We start from the raw sequence: 21,878 nt of genomic DNA on the forward strand, positions 1-21,878 counted from the left end.
AGCCAGCATAGCTACAAAAGGGAGAGTGCTGCCATCACCACCAGCAGCAGCAGGCTGGTTTATGGTAACCATTGGCTTACCTGTAAGTGAGAAGAACAGAACTTCTTTTTTTTTTTATTTTTCTCTTTTTTTTTTTCTTTTTTTCTTTTTCTTTTTTTTTTTTTGTTTTTTTTGTTTTTTTGTTTTGTTTTTATGAGATGTTTTTGGTCCTCTGTGCTGTGTGTGATGCACTGTCCTACTGAAAGGGTTGGGACTTTGCTACTGGTGTCTTGGCTGGGAAAGTGTGGGTGTGCAGCCTCTGCCCCATTGCACAGAAGCATACCGGGGCTTGGCTTTGGCTTCTTGTGGGCTCAGTATAAAGGAGCCAGAGATGGTGAGCAGCGAGACGGGAGATACGGTAGTGGAATTTGTATATTAATAACTTGCAGTACTTCACACTCATTAAAATAATTAATTAAATCCCTTAGAACCCCAAGGCTACTAAGGAAGTTGATTTCAGAGTTAGGATTAAAAGTCTCCTGTCACCCTTCCCCCATGCTGGCATAGCACTTCTGGCTTCATCCTGGCTTTTGCTCTTTCCACTTGCAGGTTTCCGTGCTTGAACTCTGCCTGCAGCCCAAGGATTGAATCTATCAAAGTGGCTTTTCTAAGAACTGGCTGAAAAGTCTACAGATATGATCCACTTTTGTTTAGAAAACAACCCATCTTTTGCCCTTGTCTGGGCATAAACTTCTCTTATTTTGTAGCCTGCTGAGGAGGGCAGTTCTCATCACTCTGAAGCATGAGCCCAGCCAGGGTCTATCCCATAGTGCCTGGTTTTCCCAGTTGCCTAGGCACTGTCTCCTACAGACCAGGACCATCTTCTCCTTGGGTGCTCTGACAGGAGTGCTGCTGCCACCTTTATAAGGCATCAAAGCTCCTGAGCAAATGGCCATTCCCAAGCTTGCTCAGTACCCATCAAGCTCTCAGCAGTCCCTTCTGGGTGTCAGTAGGTGTGGTGGGACAAGATGCTTTTATTTACTGACAAACATGCACCTTTCCTTCCTTGTGTTTGATGTTGTGTTGCAAAACCTCATAATCATGTTGTTTAATGTTTTCCTGGACATCGTATCCAGCTGAAATTGTAGGTCCCAGTTATGGCTGATGGATCAGCTCCATCCACCTCACCTTTTTTTGAGCCAGGACACTGGCATTTCAACACTGCACTCAAAATACCTTAAAGCAAATTACTTACATTAAGCCATGCAAGATGGACTGTAGTTGAGCTGTTGCCCCTCCTCCAAGCATTGGTTGACATCCGCAATGGTTCTAGTTGTGTGGAGATGAAATGTCAAGGTACTGTTCTGCCCGTGCTCCTCCTGCGTGCATCCTGCAGGTGTGTTTTTAAACAAACTGTAGATACTTATTGTATGGTTTTGTGCCAGTTTCAGGAAAGCCTGTTCTCCGTGCTCTCCCAGTGTGGTAACCTCTGTCAGCCCGGCCCTGATTGATGCTGTAAATATTTGAGAGATTATTTGGGATCTCTGCCTTGGCTGCGCTCCTCACTCAGGGAAGAGCTGTCCTGTGTGGATGCTGCAGCTGCCAGAGGAGTGCGCTTCTTGCCTGACAGTGTGTTTTGGACGAGGCAGGTCTACCAGGACTAAGGATAGCACAGAACTTTCAAAGAGCTAATTGCTAGCCTCTAGCAGGTCCAGACTGGACCTTTATCTCTGTAGGTGAAGGTCTTTCAGCCTCCCTGGGACATGTCATTCTGTTCTTGCCTTTTGGCGCTGACTGTATTTGGCCACTGCAGTGGAGGGGTGTCCCCACACCTCTGCTCAGCCCTTCCAGGTAGGAAGGAGCTGGTCTTGGCACAGCTGCTGAACCAGAAGCAGCTCTGAGTCTCTCCTGTGTTTTGGGTCTCTCTTTGCCATTGTACCACGTATGTTTTGCCCACATGGAGCTGGTTCTGCTGCACTGTTCCTTCCCCTGTGGGGACAGTCCATGCTGATCAGGAGGTGACTGATCCTCTACTGGTAACTCTGCCACATGCAGTTTCCAGCGATCTCCCAGGAGCTGCACATGGACTGTCTGCTCTAAGCAGTGGAGGTGCTCTCCTCTTGGTGCAGGAGAGTTCCAGCGACACATTCCTTGCTCAACCTTCCCTATGGGGCCCAGCTAAATGCAGTTGTAAGAATGGGGCTGACTTGCTGTGGGAATAGGGGCTCTGACACATCCAGGAGACAGTAAAGCCATGTGACTGAATACCAGACTGTGTTTGCTCTGCCTAATTATCAAAAGTATGAGTTTGTTCTGCTAGGTGCACATTATGCCTTTATTGTGGTGTAATTATGCCAGCTGCCTATGTTTAGTGTCATAAAAAGGAATAAAATGCCCATTACCCGCCTAAAGAATTCTTCTTGTGGTTTTTTTTTATTTTTATTGCTCTGGAGTACACAGTGGGGATATCTTTGGTCGGCAATTCTCCATGCAAAATAGCTAGTGAAATACTGTGCCTTTCCGAGAGCTCCTCCAGCCAGCAGCCTGCAAAGGCAGCTGGCCCACGAGCCTCACCTGGCACTGCCTCTGTTCCTTTCTGCCAGCCCGATCTGGTAGTCAAAATGGTGAAGCCACCACCGTGCCTTCTTCTGCAGGAGCTCAACTGTTTTCCAGCAGCATTTTCCTGCTGCCATCTAGATCCCAAAGCTCCCTCCTGCTGACACAGCACGTGAGAGGTGCAGGATGCTTTCCAAGCCTGGGAAAAGATGCAGCCTCTCTACCTGCTGACCTGCTCAGGAAGACACAATGGTGCCTAGGTCTGGCTGAGGTATTTTTGGGCAGAATGCCGTGTTAAGGAGTCCCGTGCCATGGGGAAGCACTTAAGGTTGTTGAGGGAGCAGCCCAGAGAGATGTGCGGGTGGGAGCCACGCGTTCTTTTGTCCTGCCTCATCTGGAACCACAAGCCAAGTGTCATGAACCTACCAATGGCCTGGTGGTGCTCTTGCAAGAGCAGGGATACCAAGCCTCATCCCCCAGCCAGCCCACAGCCCCTGCAATTGGGTTTTGGCTGCTTTGAGGTTTCCTGTGGTGTCTAAAGATCTGGGGCCATGTTTCTGTGGTGCTGAGAGATGCCTCAAAGGAGCCACATCCTCCAAGAGCTGAGGTTCTGTGCAAACATCAATTACTGAAACACATCCTCTGCCAGGGAACAGCAGCAGGGGGCTTGCTTTGTGTGTGTAAATCCTAGGGGCATATTGGTGATATTAAGTAATTTCTGTCGGAAAAAAAAAATAAAGAAAGCCCCATATCCAAATCCCACATCTTCAGAGGTTTTTAAAAGCTGCCTCTCTGCCTTTCCTTCTTCTAGGGTTTCAGTCCCTAATTGGAAACTGACTTTTCTAGCCTCATTAGAAATGGTTAGTACTGGCTATAGATAGCTCTTAAATGTATGGTTTCAGTGGATGTTAAATCTCTTGGGTTAGTTGGCTTATTTTTCAACTCGATGTTATGTTCGGCAGGTCCCTGATCCCCCCAGCCCAGCTGTGCCACAGATACCTCACACAACGTCCCTCTTAATTCCCTCCACTTATTTTTTACGTCAGATGTTCCTTGAAGTGGCCTTCACAGTTCTCCACCCTTTAAGCCGATGACTACGTCAGGGGAAGATGGACTTGTGCCTCCCCGCAGCTTCATTGCATATGCACACGCTGTCTGCCCCGGCGGCACGATTGCCTCGGTGAAGAATCCAAGGGGCTGCTGATAGCAATCATTGATTAAGAGGGTAATTGTCCTGAAAATTCAGATTGATCAAAAGGCAGAAATGATAACTTGTGTAACTGTGTTTAAAACCACGTCCTGTCAATAGGGGAGACTGAGACGTGGCGAGCAGAAAGCAGGGAGAATTGGATGTGCAAGCAGGTGAGTGTGCCTGTGGTTCAGGGAGGAGGGGGAGCCATTCTTCCTTGGGGTCCATAGCAGGATGTTTCTTGTCACTGACGCTGGGCTATTGGAGATTCAATCACTTTTATCTTCCCCTCTCTCTCAATCCAAATGCCTTTTCATATTAGAAAATTAGAATCAGCTCTGCTCATGCAAGATTTATTAGCTCTGCTGAGCAATACCACAGAAGAGTAAATGATGTCGCATTTCAGGGGCTTTTTACACATTATGACCAAACTTGCAACTTCTTAAGTATTTTTCCATTGAGCCACTGCAGGATCTTAAAGGGATGGGGAGACAAACTTCTCTCTGGAAATAGTTCTGCACCAGTTCAGATGTCTTTTCTTTATTATCAGAATGATTGGATTTGGATTCTAATACAGATCTTTTCTTTGGGCTCAGTTTCTGTGCTTATTACTCTGGGAATCAAACTCTGAGAACTGAGCCTGTTTATCAAATTATTTTCTTGGGTCCCTTTGTAGAAACTCTTTTTGGTGCTAAAATGGGTGTCTTTGGAGCTCTGCTGCTAGCTGGCACTCATTTACATCTGAAGAAGGCAAATCTTGTTTCCTGCTCACTTTTTTTCCATTGTGTTTTGCACTGGGTGGCTTCTTTTAAAAATGCCTTCTGACCTTGTGCTGTACACAGCTCATGTTTTGGTAGTGAGGGTCCTTTAGTCTTCAGGTAGTAGATGTTAAAGCTCTTTAAGGACATGAATGAATTTAGGCTCATACCACTCAACAGATATTATTGTGGGGATACTGAGGCATGGGGGATTGGTGATTTTCCTGTGAATCCATATCAAAGATTGAAACAGAAATTAGGTCTCATCTCTCCTGCCTCTGGACTTCAGCCACAAGGCTTGTTTGTGAGGCTTTTCACTTTCAAATTGCTTTGCAGGCATTAAATCCACGCAGCATCCTCGTGGGCTGGCTGCACAGGAGGGTCACTCAGCCACAAGAGTCAGAACTACCAGTTGCTGGGAGCCTCTGCCTGAGCAGCTGTTCAGTTTTTCTCCCCTTCTCAAAAATTAAAGCACTTGAGATACACAGTATTTCCCTGATGCTGCCTACACAAATCCCTGGTGCTCTGCAGCATTTTCACCCCTTTCAGAATGGGCATTTCGTATGTAGCCCCTACACAAAAATGGCTGTTGCCAAGGTAAACACCATTTTCCTGCTAGTCTTTATCAGTCCCTCCGGCGCTGGAAATGCCGCGGCCCAGGCCCGGCCCGGTGGCCACAGGTGCAAGCTGCCGCTGCTCTTCTGGGTGTTCAGTCCAGAGCAGGTTTAAAAAGGTCCAAAGAAAAGGGAAAAAACCACAGTCCAGGGAACTTCTTTGCCTCAGCTAGCTAAAACTAACTAAAACAAAGGAGAGCTCTGTCCCGCTGTCTGTCCATCCGCAGACAACAGTCCAGGAGCAGGAATGTGGAGGAGTGAGAGCAGTGTCTGAAAACAAACTGTGCACTTCTTCTCTCCCCCCTTCACTCTTTGGAGCAAGTCTTAAAGGTGCAAAATTATTATTCACCATAAACAGAACAGGGATAAAAGCATCATATAGTCAACCTAGGACAGGAATATTCTCAAAAAGGGAGCAAATTTTTCTCCAGCCATCATTATTTAGGAAAGTAGACAGCACCACACAGGGATACTGATGCCACTGCTCAAGTGTCTCACACCAAAACCAGCATTAAACAACAGAAGCTGGAATCAGGCTGTGGAAGGGAATAGTTCGTTCATAGCTTCATCTGCTGTCATTATGGTGTGGTGGAGCCCAGCACCTGCAACTGAGCTTCTGCCAGTCTTTTGTCTATTTGGATCTGACTTTTTCTTGACATGGCTGAGCTGCTGGGAGGATTGCAGTGCAGACAGGGTGGAGGAGAGGTTTGGGCAGCCTCATGGATAAGGCTCCAAATGCTCAGCAGCATCCTCTGCAAGTGTAAAGGCATTTTAACAACAGGCAGTACTAATTACATTTAAAATAACAACATATTTGGACCTGTCCAAGTGCCAGCCTAACTTGGTGCAAAGTTTTGCCATTCATTTTAACAAAAGCCCTTTCTGAAGAGCTGCTTAGAACTGTGTGTGGCTGGCAGGGAGGTTTCTCATCAGGTGTCAGTGCTTGGGAGGCAGAAACACTTGACAGGCAGAAGGACTTGACTTCTTCCCCTTCCATGTACAAGCACTATGTATTATTCAGGGTCTTCTTGAGTCAATGCTGGGTTATTAATCGGTCGTTTCTCTGCATGTTAAATTTGCCTACTAATTTCGAGGCTCTGGAAGAGGACTGTGGGTATGAGATTGCACAGTATTTTCTTTCCCTCTGTGAGTCTCTGAACACCCGTGTGTGCAATCTGCTGCACCCCTTTGCTTTGAGTTCAGATGACATAGTTCTGCCTGTGCAGCAGCTGCATGAGGATGTGAGGTCTGGGTTATTGATGTAATGTTCCAGTTTCCAGATAGTCACGGATGATGGGGGGAGCAGGGGCAGCACTGGAGCAATAAAAGCCTTGTTGAACCTTGAGAGACTAAGCAAGACTCCCCACACACCACCTCCTAAGGACTAGGGGTGGTGCAGTCTCAGTTGTCACTCTGGTGTGGTGTCCAGGTATGGGGCAGGCATTGTACACAGGCCAGGAAGGGTTTGATCCATGACATAGATGCTATCCACCTCCCCTTGGCTCCTGCTCTGTTTGCAGACTGATGTAATGAGTTATTTGCAGCTGGTTTGGAGACAGCCTCTTGTCTTGGGACTCTCTCTCCCCTGTACCCCAGCCAGACTTTATGCTCTGGTCTCCTCTCCCTCCACAAGCTCTGGCGGTGCTGCCTGTGGTAGGCAAGGCACGTGGGCCAGTAGCGCCTGCACGTTCCAGGAATCACGTCAGCTGTCATTACTTACATTACCTTGATTGGGAACAGTCAGTTATGTCACCGTTCATCATCGCCTCTCTCCCAGGAGAGGCTGAGGAAGGAGGAGAGGAGCAGGAATTATAAAGCGCTTCTGCAGTGCTCTGCCAATCCCACTGCTCTGTTGGCTGAACATCTGTCATCAGGCAGCTTGAAGAGAAGGTGCTTTGTCTGATGGATCTTCCCATTGTAGCCCCACAGGGAGGAGCCTTCTGCAACACCAGGACTGCCCCATGGGAAGAGCACTGGGGACTCTTACAGAGTTTAACATGAAGGGAATAATGCTGCTGCCTGGGAAGCTCTGTGGGGTACTGCAGCAGAGCATGCTGGGCAGCTGGGGCCGCAGGATGGGCTCTCCTGGCTGAGGCCTGCTTTGAGCCAGGTACTTACCAAAACTGTCTCCAGTCCAAATGAGTTAGAGCTTGGACTTGGATGTTGTCCCCAAGTGTGACTGATAAGGATTTCTGCCCATGTCTCAGGTGGGATTTCATCCTCCCTTTGGCCAGGAGCTCCAAATTCCCTGGATGAGAATGAGGTCTGAGTTTTGATGAAGGAGAGTTCTTCTTTTAATGGAGAATTATCTGGAAAGTTTCCAGTCCTCTGCCCCAGCTGATTTGGGAATTGGACTCCAGTTCCAGCAACAAGTCTCTTTGACTCTGGTCCCCCTGACAGGCTGGGGGACAACATGTGGCAGTAGCTGTGTCCATCTCTGGTGGCAAAGCCCATGATGATGGTGAGGAAGCAGTTTGTCTGTCCAGCAGTCTCCTGTGAATGAATTTGTGGCTGAACTCAGGGAGGGTTTTAGAGGGTAAGAAGAAATAGGAGCTCTGTGGCTATATCCAGGAGGTGCTCCAGGGCTGTAAGGCCAGGTTCCCCAAGGCTTGTGTGACAAGGTTGTCAAGGCTGAAAGCAGGAAGGGTTCAAGAAGGACATGTAGCCCAGCAGGACACAATGGGAGGTGGGGAAGGCAGTAGTGCCTGCCTCCTTGTGTTTCATGCTGTGTGTATTGGTCCTAGCACTGTGACATGGGAGAAACACTATCTATCAAGCAGAGTGCTCACATTTTAACTTCTGTTAACTGGGCAGAGAGCCCAGAGGGGTGGCTTGACAGCAGCAGGACCTCAGTGAGTCCCAGTCTGTGGGTATTCAACCCAGCTTGGGACCTGGCAGTGCTTCTCCGGAGATCAAGCCAGTGAAGGAGAGGAAAGCCAGGACAGGAGAGGTCTGTACCCAGGGTCCAAAGTGGGGAAGGAAAAGAAGTTCTGTGGTTCTGTATGTTTCTCCTTGGAACAGCTTGGTCACAGGCAAGAGGATTATTCAAAGAGTGTTAAAACACATGGAGGAACTGGCTGGCACCAGCAATGGCACACGGGTGCTGCACATGGGGGGTGTGTGGGTAGGTCATGGGTGGCTGAAGCAGCCTGGTCTCAGACTGTGCAAGGCATCTTGTGCAAGTACAGCCAGCAAGGTCTGACCCATGATCCATCCTGTCATTTAAAGAACTTGTACTATACAGAAGTGATGCTTTCTGTGTGCCAGTGGCTACACCACTGTTAGCTGAGTTTGAAGAGCTCTTTCTGTCCCCAGCTTTGGTGTAGGTGGTGTTGTGCTGGATGGCCCAGGTGCAGGGTGTTTGCTAGGCAAGGAAGAGATTGAAAAGGGTACATGGAGCAGAGGACAATTGTTCTTGAGGAAAGGTGGATTTCCATGGTGGGTGGATAGCTAGTGAAGTGAGTAAATACTTGCTATAAACATGTTCAGAGCATCTCTGTGTGAAGAAACCAGCACAGCTTTTCCGAGTGAATAGAAAGAGAGCCTGGGTTCAGTTCATATGTCTGTTTTCATTTCTTTTCTTCTTCTGGTCAACTGTGGCTATAGATAAGAGTTTTCTATTTGAAGTTCAGAAGGGAAGGGAAACCCATTGTTAGAAGGGGAGACTTTTTTTTGCTTGATATCTATCTCCAGCGACACAGCAGAGAAGGAAAAGATTTGCTATGATAAAGGTAGGTTTAAGGAGAAAAAAAAAAGGCACATTGAGTGTTGCTTTTCTCTGTACTTCAAAGCCTGGAGTAATATGGAACAGTATAAAAGAAGAGAGGGGAAAAAAAACAACCTAGCCCAGCCTCTGCACGGGGGCTGAGAGTGCCATAATAGAGAGCCATCCTGGCCAGAAATGCAGAGCTGTGCCTGAGCTGTTCATCTGGGCTTGGCATGATGGAGTTCAGTATGCACAGCACCTGCCAGGAGTCCACAGGGATGGGCTGCAAGGGGGATGGATGCTCCTTATAGGGAAAACAGAGGAAATGTTTTGCAGGTGTGCTTCCTGTGGAAGGACTGAGCCAAGGGAAGTCACTCACTGGAATGCAAATCAGGCAAATGTGGAAGCAGTATGGGAAAAATGTGCCAATAAACATTTAATTATTAAAATAACTTGGAGAGTGTATAGAGTGTTCAATACAGCGTGGCAGAGTGAAAAAGCAGAACAGCACAGCTCTGGTGAAGGCTGTGGGTGGGAAATAGCTAAATGTCTCTCTCCATGTGCCTCAGGGCCAGTGGGGTTGGTTTTCTGGGCTCCTGGGCTGTAGAATCAGCATTTCCCAGGGCTCAGTTGATTCTGAACAAATAAGAGTAGAGGAGTGCTGGGGATGGGGTACCTGTGAGGGCCATTTCCTTGCTTGGAGCAGGCATGAGCATACAGGGGGACTGCAGCTCCACAATCATCAGCAGGACTCCAGTGGCCCAAATGTGGATTTGGGATGTGCAAGACAGGCAGGGTTAGGAGCTCCCTCCCAGGGAACAAGGCAGAGGACAGAGAAGTGTAGCCTGGGGAGCTGGGCTTGTGACACCCCCACTGCAGTTCTGCTCTGTTCATGCAGGCGTCTCCTTTCCTCTGGCCCTCCAGCCAGACTGATGGCATGATGCTCCTTGTCATCACGGTTTTGGTCATCCTCCCCATCCCAAGCTCCATGCATGGTCCCGGCTTCTGGAACAGCCCTTATTGTGTCAGCCTGTTGCTGCTCTGCCAGCCTGTTTTGGGCTTGCTGAGCTGCTGGGACACCCCTGGAACAGACACCATCCAAGGCCTCCTGTTCACCTCCAAGAAGCTGGTGCCTTAAATAAAGGAGAGAACAAGCCTGTGCTGGAGGCTTTGCCTCTGTGGGAGTCTGGGAAGGAGCAGAACAAGAAACCAACAAACTCATTTTCAGTGCTGACCTGAGCAGAGGTTGGAAGTAAAAAGATTTCCAGCAAACCTGGGCTGGCCAGGGTTGCTAACGAGCCTTTCCTTTGAGCAATGTTTTACATTCTTTAAGGATGGCAGGGTGCTCTTGGGGAGAATCTGCTAAAGTAAATGGCAGAGTCAAGTGTGCCGGCTCCTTTCTTTCCCTTTTCTTTTCCCTTTTTTTTTTCCTTTCCCCTTTCTTGGTTCTCTTTATTATGTGGAGTTGCTCTGGCTCTTTCTCTCACTTCTGTTTCTCCTTTTGTTCTCTCTTTGTCTATTTATCACACTGTGAAGGTTGAAAGAGATGTTATTAATCTGGGAGAATGAAGGCAGGATTAGTGGTATGAATCGGATTTTGAGAGCTGTAATGATGGAAAGACTCGCTCTGCTGGCGGGCTGCGTGAGTTTGATAAATGGGGAGCACTCCAAACTGACTCGCGCCTTCCTCCGCACTGCTCGCTTTGCCCGCTGGGGCGTGCCATGCTCTCAGATCTGCCAGCCATCCCACACCGCTCCTACCTGAACCAGAGCAAAAAGCCAAGGGTAAATCAGAGACAAATATCTCCCATTGCACTTAAAGAGATCATTTCTTTCAACATCTTTTTCAAACAGAGTCCTGTCAAGTTCTTGGACAGCCTTGTGTGGAGGTAGGATCCTTCCTTGGAGTGTGGCTCGGAGCCATGGCCGTGCGTTATTGTCTCCTGCCGTGGCTTTGCGGAGAGCAGTGAGGAGTTAGTGTGGCTGCAGCAGAGCTCCCATCCTGCAAGGCACAAAGAAGCAGGATCGTCTTCATAGGGCTGCACCCTGCTGTGTTTGCCTCCTGAGGACTGCACCAGGCTTCAAAGCCCTTGTGGAGCTGAAGAAAGCAGGGGCTATTTCATCAAAAGTTGCTTTGGAGTCTTTGCCCTGAAATCTCCTGAGTGAGGGGTTCTTCTCCCCTTGCATAACATGAGCCAGGTTCCCTGTTATCAACCTGGGGGTGGGGTGAAGTGGGTTCTGGGAGCAGCCACAGAGAGTAACAGCCCCCAGCTGTGGGCCAAAACAGGACTCTCTGGACAGCATCTTTAGTGAGTAGGGTTCTTTTCTGGCATCACCCATCACTGCATACTCACCCACTTGAACCCTTCTTCAGCCCCACCTTTGGGTATGTGGTGGCCCACATTGCACCCTGCAGAGCCAGAAAAGCTAGGGACAAACTCATGGGTGTAGGTTATGTTGCACTTTGAAGTAAGGACAGAACTTGCTGAAGTTATGCCACCAGGCATTCATATGTGGGGACTGTGCCCTTGTCCCAGGGTCCTTCGTGGGAGTCCTTACTGCCCCCTTAGTATGACCTCTGTGGATGTCTTGGGTTCACTGCTTGGTCGTGGCTGGGCTTGGGTCTTGTGGTCCCACCCGAGAGCATGCATTTACTGAAGTGAGGTGTGGTTGTGTGAAGGCCATGTGCAGTGTGTTGGGAAGGTTTGGGTTCTTCAGTGCCTCTGCCCCAGAGGCTGTGGGTATAGACTTGGCCCTAGAAGTCCCCATCCATGTGCCTGCTGGTGGTTGCAGGACAACCCATCACTGCAAGGTTTGCACCTTGCCTGGGTTAAGCAGGGGGTTATTGCTCAGTAGAGGAGGGGGAACAGCAGTGTGCGGAAGCAATCTAGCTTCCAAGGGGGAGTCAGACCACCAGGCAGCCCAGAGTTGTCAATGTCCCTTTAACTACAAGGTAATGGACTCCCCCGCGCTCAGGCTGAGCTCTGCTCCTGCCTTGGCAGGAACAGTAATGATTGTCAAGGTAGAGCTAATGAGACGTGCACATCTTTAAAGGATCGTGGCTTCCAAGACAAAATTAAAAGGGAAAAATAAAAAAGAGAAATGAGGGAAGGAGAGAAAGTCCAACTGCACTGCCTTGGCCAGCAAGGTGTGCATCCATCTGTCTTGCCTGCCCTTGGCAGGATCACCCCTAAATGACTAGCACGGCCTCTTTACTTGCTGCTGCAACTCCTGTTTGGCCCTGAGAGCCCCGTCACCTCCCTGTGACCTTCTCCCCAGCCTCTCTGAGGCTCTGGGCCCAGTGGGGAGAGAGCAGGGCATTGCTGGGTGTCACATACCTGCTGCTGTGTGGCATGGCTTTGGGGACAGTGAGGCTGAAAAGTGGGGTAGCAGGAAGACATACAATGAGATTAAGAACACAGGACTATCCTGTCCTGGGTCAGTTGGAGATGTGGGGATGGTGGTGTTGTCAGTCCTGGCTCATCCCTCTCTTCATCCTTTTCTCCCAGGTCTGGGATTGATGCAGTTGGCATTTCCAAGCATAAAGGTACGGTCTGGATAGCAGGGTTTTAATGATCTCCCAAATGCTTGTCCTGTTGTGGGTGGGGAGGAAGAGATGTCTGCACATCAGTGTTGGGAAATGCTCCATGGCCACTCCTGGCACTGAAGAAGGCTGTGTCAATCAGGCTGAGCCAGGATGTGACCCTTTGGGAAGAGCTGGCAGGGGAGCTGGGACGCTGTGTGCGGTGTTTGGTGTGACTGCCTGCCCACACTTTTCCTCCTGTTCTCACTATTTCAACTTCACAGGTTGAATTGGTTCAGAGCAGCCAAACTAAATGAGGAGAGAAATGATCAGTCAAATTTTTCTTAAATCCTGTCTTTAAGAGATAAGTGCTTGGCTGGAACTTTAAGGCAGGTAATGAGGCTCTCTTCAGATCAGCTTGTGATGTGGAAAGTGCTAGATTGACCAGGCTGCAACTGGAAGAAAGCTCTGTCACAGCCGGGGACGGTACGGCACGGGACTCCCCACACTCCGGCACTCTCTGCCAGCTGCTGCCCGCTGCTGCCTTTGCCCTCCTCCTACAAGGAGCAAAATACAGCTAGGAGCTGTGGGGAGCAGCTTGCTCACACAAAACTGAGAGACTCCCTTCCACACAAGGAATGTCAGTCAGTGCTTTGGACCCCAGCCCCAGTTTGCCCCAGCCATTCAGGCAAGAGCTTGAGTGGAGGTGGTGAGCCAGAGAACCACTGTCCCTCCAAAGGGCTCCCAGCAGTTTTCAGTTTTAAGCTGACAGATTTGTTTTGCTAAATAAATCAGAGTCACTTCAAGCCTTGCAAGTGGCTCTGTGAGGGGGGGTTCTCTCAATCACGTCTCAAGCTGCTACAAGGGGAGAGGTAATATTATGTCATTCTTCCAGCAGCCTGGTAAGGGTGTGTTGGTAGGATCATCCTTCCTTTTCAAGACACTGTCCTTCCCTCTGCAGTGGGGCACCAGCAGTGCTTGTCTGCCTCAGGATGACACCTTCCCAAGGCACTTACCAGAGAAGAGGAGCTGGTTTGTTGGAGGAAAAGTGGCAGTGCAGGAGCAGCAGAAGAGAAAGGAGCAATGCTGTGCAAGATGGGATGTACAAGTGTCTCTTCCTAGCTCCAAAATACTTGCTTCTCCTTTATTCTGTGACTGGGAAAGAATCTGGCCTTACCTGCATGCTCTGCACAACAATGCTGGTGCCAGACTCCTGTGCCCTTGCTCCCTCGTGCCATGCCCACCAGGCAGCACCTTGCCATCCTGCTCTTCTCTAGGGCTCTCCCAGGCAGGAGCTGGGCACCCTCTGAGCTTTCTGGTTTGTATCCGGGATTTTTAGGCCTTCTGTTGTTAATTATTGAGATGTAATAATGTGATTAGTGCACTATTAAAAAAATCGCTGATATGATTACCATGGATTTAATATCACATGATATATCATTACATTGTTACATGGTGACAGATGTAATTGAAATACACTTATTGGAGCCTGGGGTTGTGTTTCATTCAATCACAGCAGCACCTCCGGGGGCCAGAGCAGAAATGGCTAAAAAAAAATAAAAAGGCATCAGGATTGGAATTTGTAATGAAAACAAAGAAATTTGCAGCCTGTTCAAGTGTGGGGCAGCTGCTGCTTTGGCATTTTCTCCATAGGAATTTAGAAAGGCACAAGTTTGGAGGATCACCTGGAGATTGAGATGGACCTGTTTGCTCAGGGGACCGGCAGGAGGACATGTGCTATGTGAAGAAGGCTTCCAGCCATCTTGCAGCACACAATCCTGGCACTGTGGGCGCTGTACCTCTGACCTCTTGGTCCCGCTGGGCTCCTTTTTAAACGGCAAGTGGACCCAAAGATGGTATTCACTGTGCTGTGGGAAAGCCAGCCAGCCACTCCCCGCCTTCTGCCTAACCCATTTTTGGAGTCAGGGATAACTCCGTTGCCTCGTGTGTGGCTCAGGCTGTGCCACAGAGGGAGGGTAGGCAGTGGTGAGCTCACCTGCACAACTGTGACCTGGGTCATGTTTCCTTCCATGTCAGTGAGAAGAGGTGACATCTGTCTCTGCCATGTTATCCTTGAGGGAATCTGCACATGGGCTTTGGGCAGCAGGGGTGAGGAGAGGAGCAGCTCTCATGTACCCTCTGCAGGGGCAGCCAGCTACAAGGGAGCCTGGGCAGGGAAGGGACTGGGCTTTCACTGCCCGTGGGGCAAGGCCCGAGCTGGAGAAATTTATGTGCAAGAGAAACACAAAGACACTGCCTGCTGCTGGCTCAAACCTGCTACTTCTCAAGATGGGAGTCAATAAGAAGCTGGTGGTGAACACAGAGGTCTCATTTTCCTTCATCTTCTCCCCTTCCCAGAGTCACCCACCCTCCCAGTCCCCCAAAAAGCAAGTTTGGGATGTTGCTTTAGACAGAATTTGAGCTGTGGCAAGAACTCAGAGACGCAGCACAGCATACTTAATGCTCTTTAATTGCTCTTATTATCACCATGCACTAAATCTCATCCTGTAAAAGGGGCAGAGATGTGATTTTGTCTCAGGTACACCTGTTTCCACCTCTACTGCAGGTCTCAGGGCTATTTTATCCTTGCAACAGACAGTGTTTAGGTGACTTTGAAACTGAAGGGGATGTGTTTAATCTTGCCCTCGTCCAAAACAAAAAGGAAGAATTTGTGGATAGAGTCAAGACGACTTTTCCACCAAGAGGGGAATGGCAGTATGGTGAGCTTGAGACATCTGGATGTTTGCATAATGATGTAGCAGCATCTGGCCCTGGTCACTAGCTCATCATTCACACGTTCAGCACAGCATCACCCCCTATTCCAATATGTCTATCCCCAAAAACAAACCTTGCTGATGCTTGAGGGATCACTTCTATTTTGGGCTTTCAATTCTGTGTCCTCCCCCCAAAAAGTGCTCCCACCCCTCTTTTGTGTAGCCAGCATACCCATTCTAAGCCCTTTTTTTGCTAGGAGCTGTGGAAATTAATTTCCAACTGGCATGGGAGCTCTCTGGCTGGGAAGACTCTGGCAAGCATCTTTCTTTTGAGGTTAAAAACATAATTTCAGTCTGACCTCTGTGTTTCGGAGCTTTTGTTGGTTTTCTCCACCCCCAGATGGTTTTTGTGTGTGATTTTAAAATAGCCTTCTTCTCTTGGTTGAAGCTAGCTGATGCGTCCACTTCTCATTCGAGGATTGTTGTGTTTTATTAATGCTGTTATTATTCCATTACTGTCATTGTGCTCTTTTATAGCAAATAGCTTAATTTAGTTGAGATACACAGATGCTGAGAGTTTAAGTGAAATCTTCAGCACTTGGTATGCTGGGCACTGAGCAGATATTCCCTAAGCACTTTGGTATAAACCTTTCACTTAAAAACAAATAGGCTGCTGGGGCAGTGCTGGGTGGCAGGAGTTTGGGAGAGGGGAGAAGGGACAGGGGACTACCTGTTTAGCACTATACAGAGGACCTCATAATTAAATGTGACTATAGGTGCCGAGGAATGAAGCTCCCACTGAGGATTTCACCCCCAAGATGGGCTGTGATGGGTTCCTCTTCCCTACCAATGCTGCAGGACAGGGGGAATTATGCTACCAGCATTGCTGGGTGCTTTGGGTTGAGATTTTTAGGGTGTGGGGGCAAACTGCACTGTAATTTCTTCAACTGAAGCTTTCTGGCTACTGGGAGAGGTGAGGACTGGACATGCTGCCACCCTGGGGTGGAAGGTACAGTGCCAGTGGAACCCAGGGAATGTCTGAAATAAAATGTGGCTGCTGGAAGGCTGTACTGTGCTGCAAGTAGATCTTGGAGGAGAGGAGTTGAGAAATAACATTGGTAACCAGATGACTTAGGGGCCAGGGCCCTACTGTTAGAAATTACTTGGGTGCTTAAGCCTCCTGGGAAGCTGGTGCAATCCAGGCTTTGAAGTACCTTAGCTACTTCTGAAATTTTACCACTTACTGTTGACAGATGTTCATCTGAAATGGATGCTTCTTGCTCGGTGCCTCTGGGCATTCATTAATACTAGCGATAACAATTTCAGATTGTCTCCTACACCTCTTTCCCTGCCTCCATCCCTTGAAAATTACAAAGGTAAAGCTTGTTAGTGTCATGTTATTTGTGTACTTAACTCTTACTGCCTTGGCAAAACCTGCTGATTTTGGTGCTGTCAGTGCCAAAATTTCTTTATGTGAGGCAGGGAAAGCCAAGAAGAGAGTAAAGTAAAATGGAGCAGGCATGTTGCCACACAGGTTGAGGTGGTGCTGATGGCAGTGTTGGCTCAAGTTGTCCTCTATACCTGGCCGTGGCAGGGAGGGTGCCATGTCTCTGCCAGGTGGTCCTTTGGGGAACAGCAACTTTGCCTTCCCTCTCTACTACCCATAGCTTTAGGACACCCCAGTCTTCTTGGGGAGGGCTCTGTTCCTCTCTGGAGCCTCCCAGGGGCAGCCTCTTTGGGGGTGCAGCTAGCAAAGATTTGCTTCCCCCCTTTATTCTGTGGCCAAGAAAGGGGAGCAGCTCCCTGTGGTGGGGGGCAGTCTGGGGAGAAGAAGAGCTAACCCATGCTGTCTGTCCCTAGTGTGCACTCATAATAGCTTGGGGGTCCATGGGGAGTCGCTGGGATCATTTTTATTCCCTGCTTTGCGGCAGCTTTGTGGCGTTATCTGGCTTTTGAGGTGGCTGGGGTAGCTAACAACATGCATGGAGCATCCTCTGCGGAGGAGGCCTGGTGCCCGGTTTGCTAGAGGTCTGCTTTACCACTTATAAGAAACGAGTTAACCTCCCTTTGATCTCAGTTCACAGCTAACCCTTTAACAAAGTCCGGGATGTGCAAGGAAATCAATACTCAAGGCATTGAATTTAACACCAGCCATCAACTCAAGCGTAACACACACACTGACTGACTCCGATTACAAGGAGCGGTCTGGTTTGAAGCTTGTTTGCCAGCTCTCTGGGGTGGTGCGGGGCAGCAGTGGGGAGGGCAGGCAGGCTTACATGGCTTGCTGTCATTCAGGGAGGGAGTCAGAGGGACCTGGTGTACTCTGCCATGTCCTCCTGATCAGCTCTGCCTTCTGGTGCCCCATGTCTCCTTATACCTCTGATTTGCAGCCCCAGCAGCTGTTTCCTGACACTGGAGCAGCGAGCTTGGATGCTGTGTGTGATCACTGAATGCCAGTTTGTGTACCCGTGTAATTGTGCTTTGCTGGTGAGAAGCAATAGGACCCAAGGCAGGGCAGGTTCTGCTGAGCCAGACAAAAATCAGTACTGCGGGTTAAAAATCTGAAAAATAAAATGCTGCCGGCAGGAGAGGTTGAGTGTCTGGTCAAGAAGGCAGCTGTGTCATTTTGCCAGCTCTAGTCCTCCCCATGGAGATCTAATTAGATTAGTGGTAAACTAATTGGGACACCTTGTTTCGTACCAGCTTCTTAGTCTTGGCTGGCACACTGGCAGTGGGCAGGCTGCCTGCCATGGTTCCACAGCCAAGTGCTTTCTGGGCAGCCCATGGACCTACTCACCCCATCTCAGCCCTCCAACAGCCAACTGCAGACCAGCTCTTCTCTGGGGACATTTGGTCCTACTTGCTTCTCATCTTTCCACCAGCCACAGCCAGAGCTGAGACAGCACACGTAGGTTAGGAATGGGTTCAGAGGGCAGCTGAAGGGTGCTGAGGGGGTGGGAGGAGAATTCCATGACCCCACAGCTCTGTTCCTGCGCCATGGCTGCATGGGGACCATCCCTCTGCTACACATGCCCAGTAACGTTGAGCAGAGATCCAGGGGCGTGCTCCTCAAGTCTTGTATCACCAGCAGGCAGAAAGGCAAATCCTTGTAGCGTTTCCCAGGCTCGCTGGCCGCAAAGAGCCAGCCATGCTACAGAATCTGGGCCTCAGCAGTGGCAAGCAGTGACGGTGCCTTCACAGGGAGCAGGACCCAGGGCCATCCACGTGTCTGGGTGTCACAGCCCTTCCCAGCACCTTACAGGTGAATTGCAGACATGGTTAAAAGCCACAGCCAGAGAGTGTCCCAGCTTGCCCAGTAAGGAGACCCTGCTTGGCTGGCTGCAGGTGGCTCCCTGTGTCCTTGCAGGGGCCCAGCCTGGCTGGAGGTCAGTGAAGCCTGATGGCACCAAAGAGCTGTGGAGGTGCCTTAAGCTCTCTTGGAAGACATGAGTTGAGCTCTTGAGGACCGAAAGCCCTTCATTTCTGTCAACTGTGACATGATCTTCTCTGTCACCTTCTCAGGACTATAACATGATGCTGGTGCCCCCTTTCTAGCCCAGTTAGCCATTCCTGCCCCAGACTCCTGCCTGGCTGTAGCTTTTGTGGTTCATCCCCTCCATGTCTCCTTTAATAACCTCTTCTCAGGACCTTGGCATGTTCTCCTTGCAGGTCCCTTTATTCTTTGCTTTCGTAACCTCTCTCCAACTTGATTCTCTCACGATGTGTTGCCCAGCCCTTCAGACCATTTCCTTCTGTTTGTTCTTCCATTGAAATTGGGAAACCTCAATTTTGTCACTGGTGCCCCAGCAGGCACTGCTAGCTGGGCTGCTTGCCTGGTGTTTGCATCCATCACAGCTCTCAGAGTCGCCTCTGCTTTAACCTCCTCAGTCTTAACCCTGACCTGAGTCAATAATCATGAGGAAGAGCTGATGCTTAGATGATCCAGTGTAAACTCTACCTTTGATTAGACAGGTATCATCCCTAGGCACTGGCACAGCAGCACCTTGTTAGCTTTCCTTGGTGTTCCTTTACCGCAGCCATGAGAGCCTCCAATGCGGGCAGGGGATGGGCTGCTGCCCTAGTAATCTTTATTGATCTTTTCCCTGATGTCTCATGCATTGTATTTCTTGCTTTTCTCTCGTTCTTCCAGCTGCCTCTCCTTTGAGCAGTTTGCATCTTGTGGGAGTGCAGAGAAACTCTGGTTTTTTCAATTCTTGCACAGCAGCAGCACTCAGAGACTGGAACAACTGTTAGATTGTTGCTCTGCAATGAAAACTTGGGTTTTGCTGCTGTGTGTTTGCTGTCTGGGAGGAGGAAGTAAGAAAGAACAGGGCAGGTATCTCCATCCCCTCTGGTCTGTTATGGACCAGTTTCTCTGCATTATGCCAGTGGTGTTTTAGAGAAGGTCATGTATCTGTCCCAAGAAGACCTGACCTGGTGGACATGAAAATGGAAGGGATTGTAGGATGTGAGCTGAGGGAGAGGTGTGTGATAAGACATGCAGGAGAGAAGTGGTGAGAAGGTCTTGCAGGATAACTCTGATTTCTTTTCCATCCTCCAGGGCCTGGGTTTTCCAAACAGATTATGAAACTGAGATGTGAACATGCTGGTCACCCAGCATCCCTCCCTTGCTGCCGCCTTGCAAGCACCTAACCTTGGCAATGACAGGTAGTGGAAACCAGACAGTTGAACCTGCCAGACAGTTGTTTGGCACCTGCACTGTGAATGGATGTGCAGTTGTACATTATCTCCCCTGTGCTCTTCTCTTGGTAACCTGTCCGTGGGTCTCTGCCCTCTATGGTCCCATTTTCCCCATCTGGCATGTTTGTGCTCAGCAGCTGAACCATCACCAAAGGCATCCTTGCCAAAAATGTCCAGACCACCATATGCTGAAACGTGCTGTGTGTGGTGCAAAGGAGCAGTGTGTCTGCTCTGGACAAATGGCTTTGTTTTGCACTGGGAAAACTGGAGTCAAAAAGTCAAAGTAGTGTTTTGCACAGGAATAGATTGTCCCTTTCCAAAGGGCAGCAGTTCTGTCACTGGCTTTTACTTTGTGGTTCCCAAGCAGAACTGTTCCCACACAGTGAAACGAGCCAATATTTTGGCTTTTCCATCCTGGCTTAGGATCAAAGGTAATGTCTTTGGTCTTTCAGTGGGGTGGACGCAGTTTCCCAGCCTGTTACAGCAAGAGCACACTCCCTGCCAAGGATGTGTTGCTTCAGCTTTCAGCACGTTTGATCCAGCCCGTCTCTTTCAAGGTGTGTGGAAATGAGCTACAATCTCATCATTCCTGCGGAGGCTTCTCGGAGGAGATAGCAGAAGGGTCACAGCGCCTCTGGAAATCTCCCTTCAGGTGATGTGCCGTCGCATTTCACAGCAGACAGACAGAATAACCTTTAGGGCATGGTAAGAGGCAGCGTTTTGAACTCTGAGCTGGGGAGCTCAAGAGCTCATTTCTCTGACACATCATCTGTGTCCCTGCCGGTTCCTGCATCCCCCTGAAATACCTTTGTCCTAATCCATCACTTCCTTAGCTAGAATTAAAAAAAAAAAAAAATAAATAAAATAAGCTGGGCAGTTGGTCTCTTGTCTGCTGACCACACAAAAGCTAGTCTCTCCTACAGAAATGCACCCAGAGCCTTTGCTTTTACCTTAATTTGAGCTGGTCTCAGTCTGTGTGGAAGTGGGGGGCTGCCCCACCAGGCCAGCTCCTGGCAGCAGAATGGCTCTCCTGCACTCTCTTGCCCCTCCTGCACTGCACCCTCAGTACATGGGTCCTGAGTTGAGTTTTTTCCCCACAGATTTATCTTTGCAGTAGTGGGGAGATGAGTGGGCTGGAGCAAGGTGAACTGGGGTGTGTGCAGGCTGGCACAGGCTGCCCCTATGAGCCAGAAGCTGGGAACACTGAGGGGAAATTGCTGGTTCTTCCCCCTCCCTGCTCTGGAGTAAATAATGGTACTTTTTATTTAGCTATTATTTCCCAGTGGCAGATATCTCCTCGGCTGTCTGTTTAACTATCTTTATCTCACCCTCCTTCTCTGTTTGATATAGTTATAGATAAACAGATAGCTACTTTATTAAATAACATGTTTTAAGAGACCAGTGGTATGGTTAACATAATGCAGCAGCTCTTGATTTGTCTTTCACTGTTGGTTTGTTTTTTGTTTTTTTTTCTTAAGGAAATGCTTTAAATAAGGGATACTTCATCTATTAAAAAAAATACACTTGTAGCAGCTGCTAAGCCCATCCATAAGCCTGCTTTACGTTGTATTTGTGATGGGACTGACAGTGCATGGAGGAGCCTGATTATACACAATTCCATTTTAGCAAGCCCTGCGATGTAATTTCACAGGGCGATCAGTGTTTGAATGTAATAGCAGCCTGTGCTAAGGTGTCAGAATATTAAAGGCGCTAATGGAAAAGCTCCCTGGTACACAAGGGGGACAGCATTACAGGAGACGTCGCAGATGGCTGGGCACTAAACTAATGGGGCAGGATCCAAAAAGGGAAAAAAAACCTAGAGAAGGGAGAGCTCACGGGAGCACGGGCACCTGCTTCCCTCTCACACGGAAATTAAACAGCGAGTGAGGGAGAGGCGAGCGTGTGTGTCTGTAAAGATAGAAATTGAGGGGGGGAAATACCCCCTCTTGAATGGCTTGAAGGTTTTAACAGCAAGCCCAGTGCCAGCTTTGCTTGGGAAAGGCTTGGGGTTAGATTAAAGGGGTGTGTGGGGAGGTCTGAGCAGCACAGCCATGGTCTGACCCTGGAAAGAGAAGAGTAATGGATGGATACTATCACCCCCTGTATTGTGACATGGCAAAAATGCAGCTCTCTTTGGT

At 49.1% G+C, this 21,878-nt stretch overlaps 1 protein-coding gene across 3 annotated transcripts in view; it reads left to right on the forward strand.

Moving 5' to 3' along the window:
• Window positions 1–21,878, forward strand: part of ERI3 (ERI1 exoribonuclease family member 3) — a 129,706-nt gene that overhangs the window by 62,751 nt on the left and 45,077 nt on the right. The window contains exon 7 of one of the 3 annotated variants that reach the window (XM_038145158.1): window positions 589–7,191. The exons of the other annotated variants lie outside the window; for them this stretch is intronic. Within the exon in view, the coding sequence (XP_038001086.1) occupies window positions 589–627 (39 nt within the window). The 3' untranslated portion in view covers window positions 628–7,191. Of the gene's footprint in view, window positions 1–588; window positions 7,192–21,878 lie in introns of those variants that run through there. 3 annotated transcript variants of the gene reach the window in all.

The sequence above is a fragment of the Motacilla alba genome, chromosome 8 (assembly GCF_015832195.1).
Source record: "Motacilla alba alba isolate MOTALB_02 chromosome 8, Motacilla_alba_V1.0_pri, whole genome shotgun sequence".
Taxonomy (NCBI): Eukaryota; Metazoa; Chordata; class Aves; order Passeriformes; family Motacillidae; genus Motacilla; species Motacilla alba.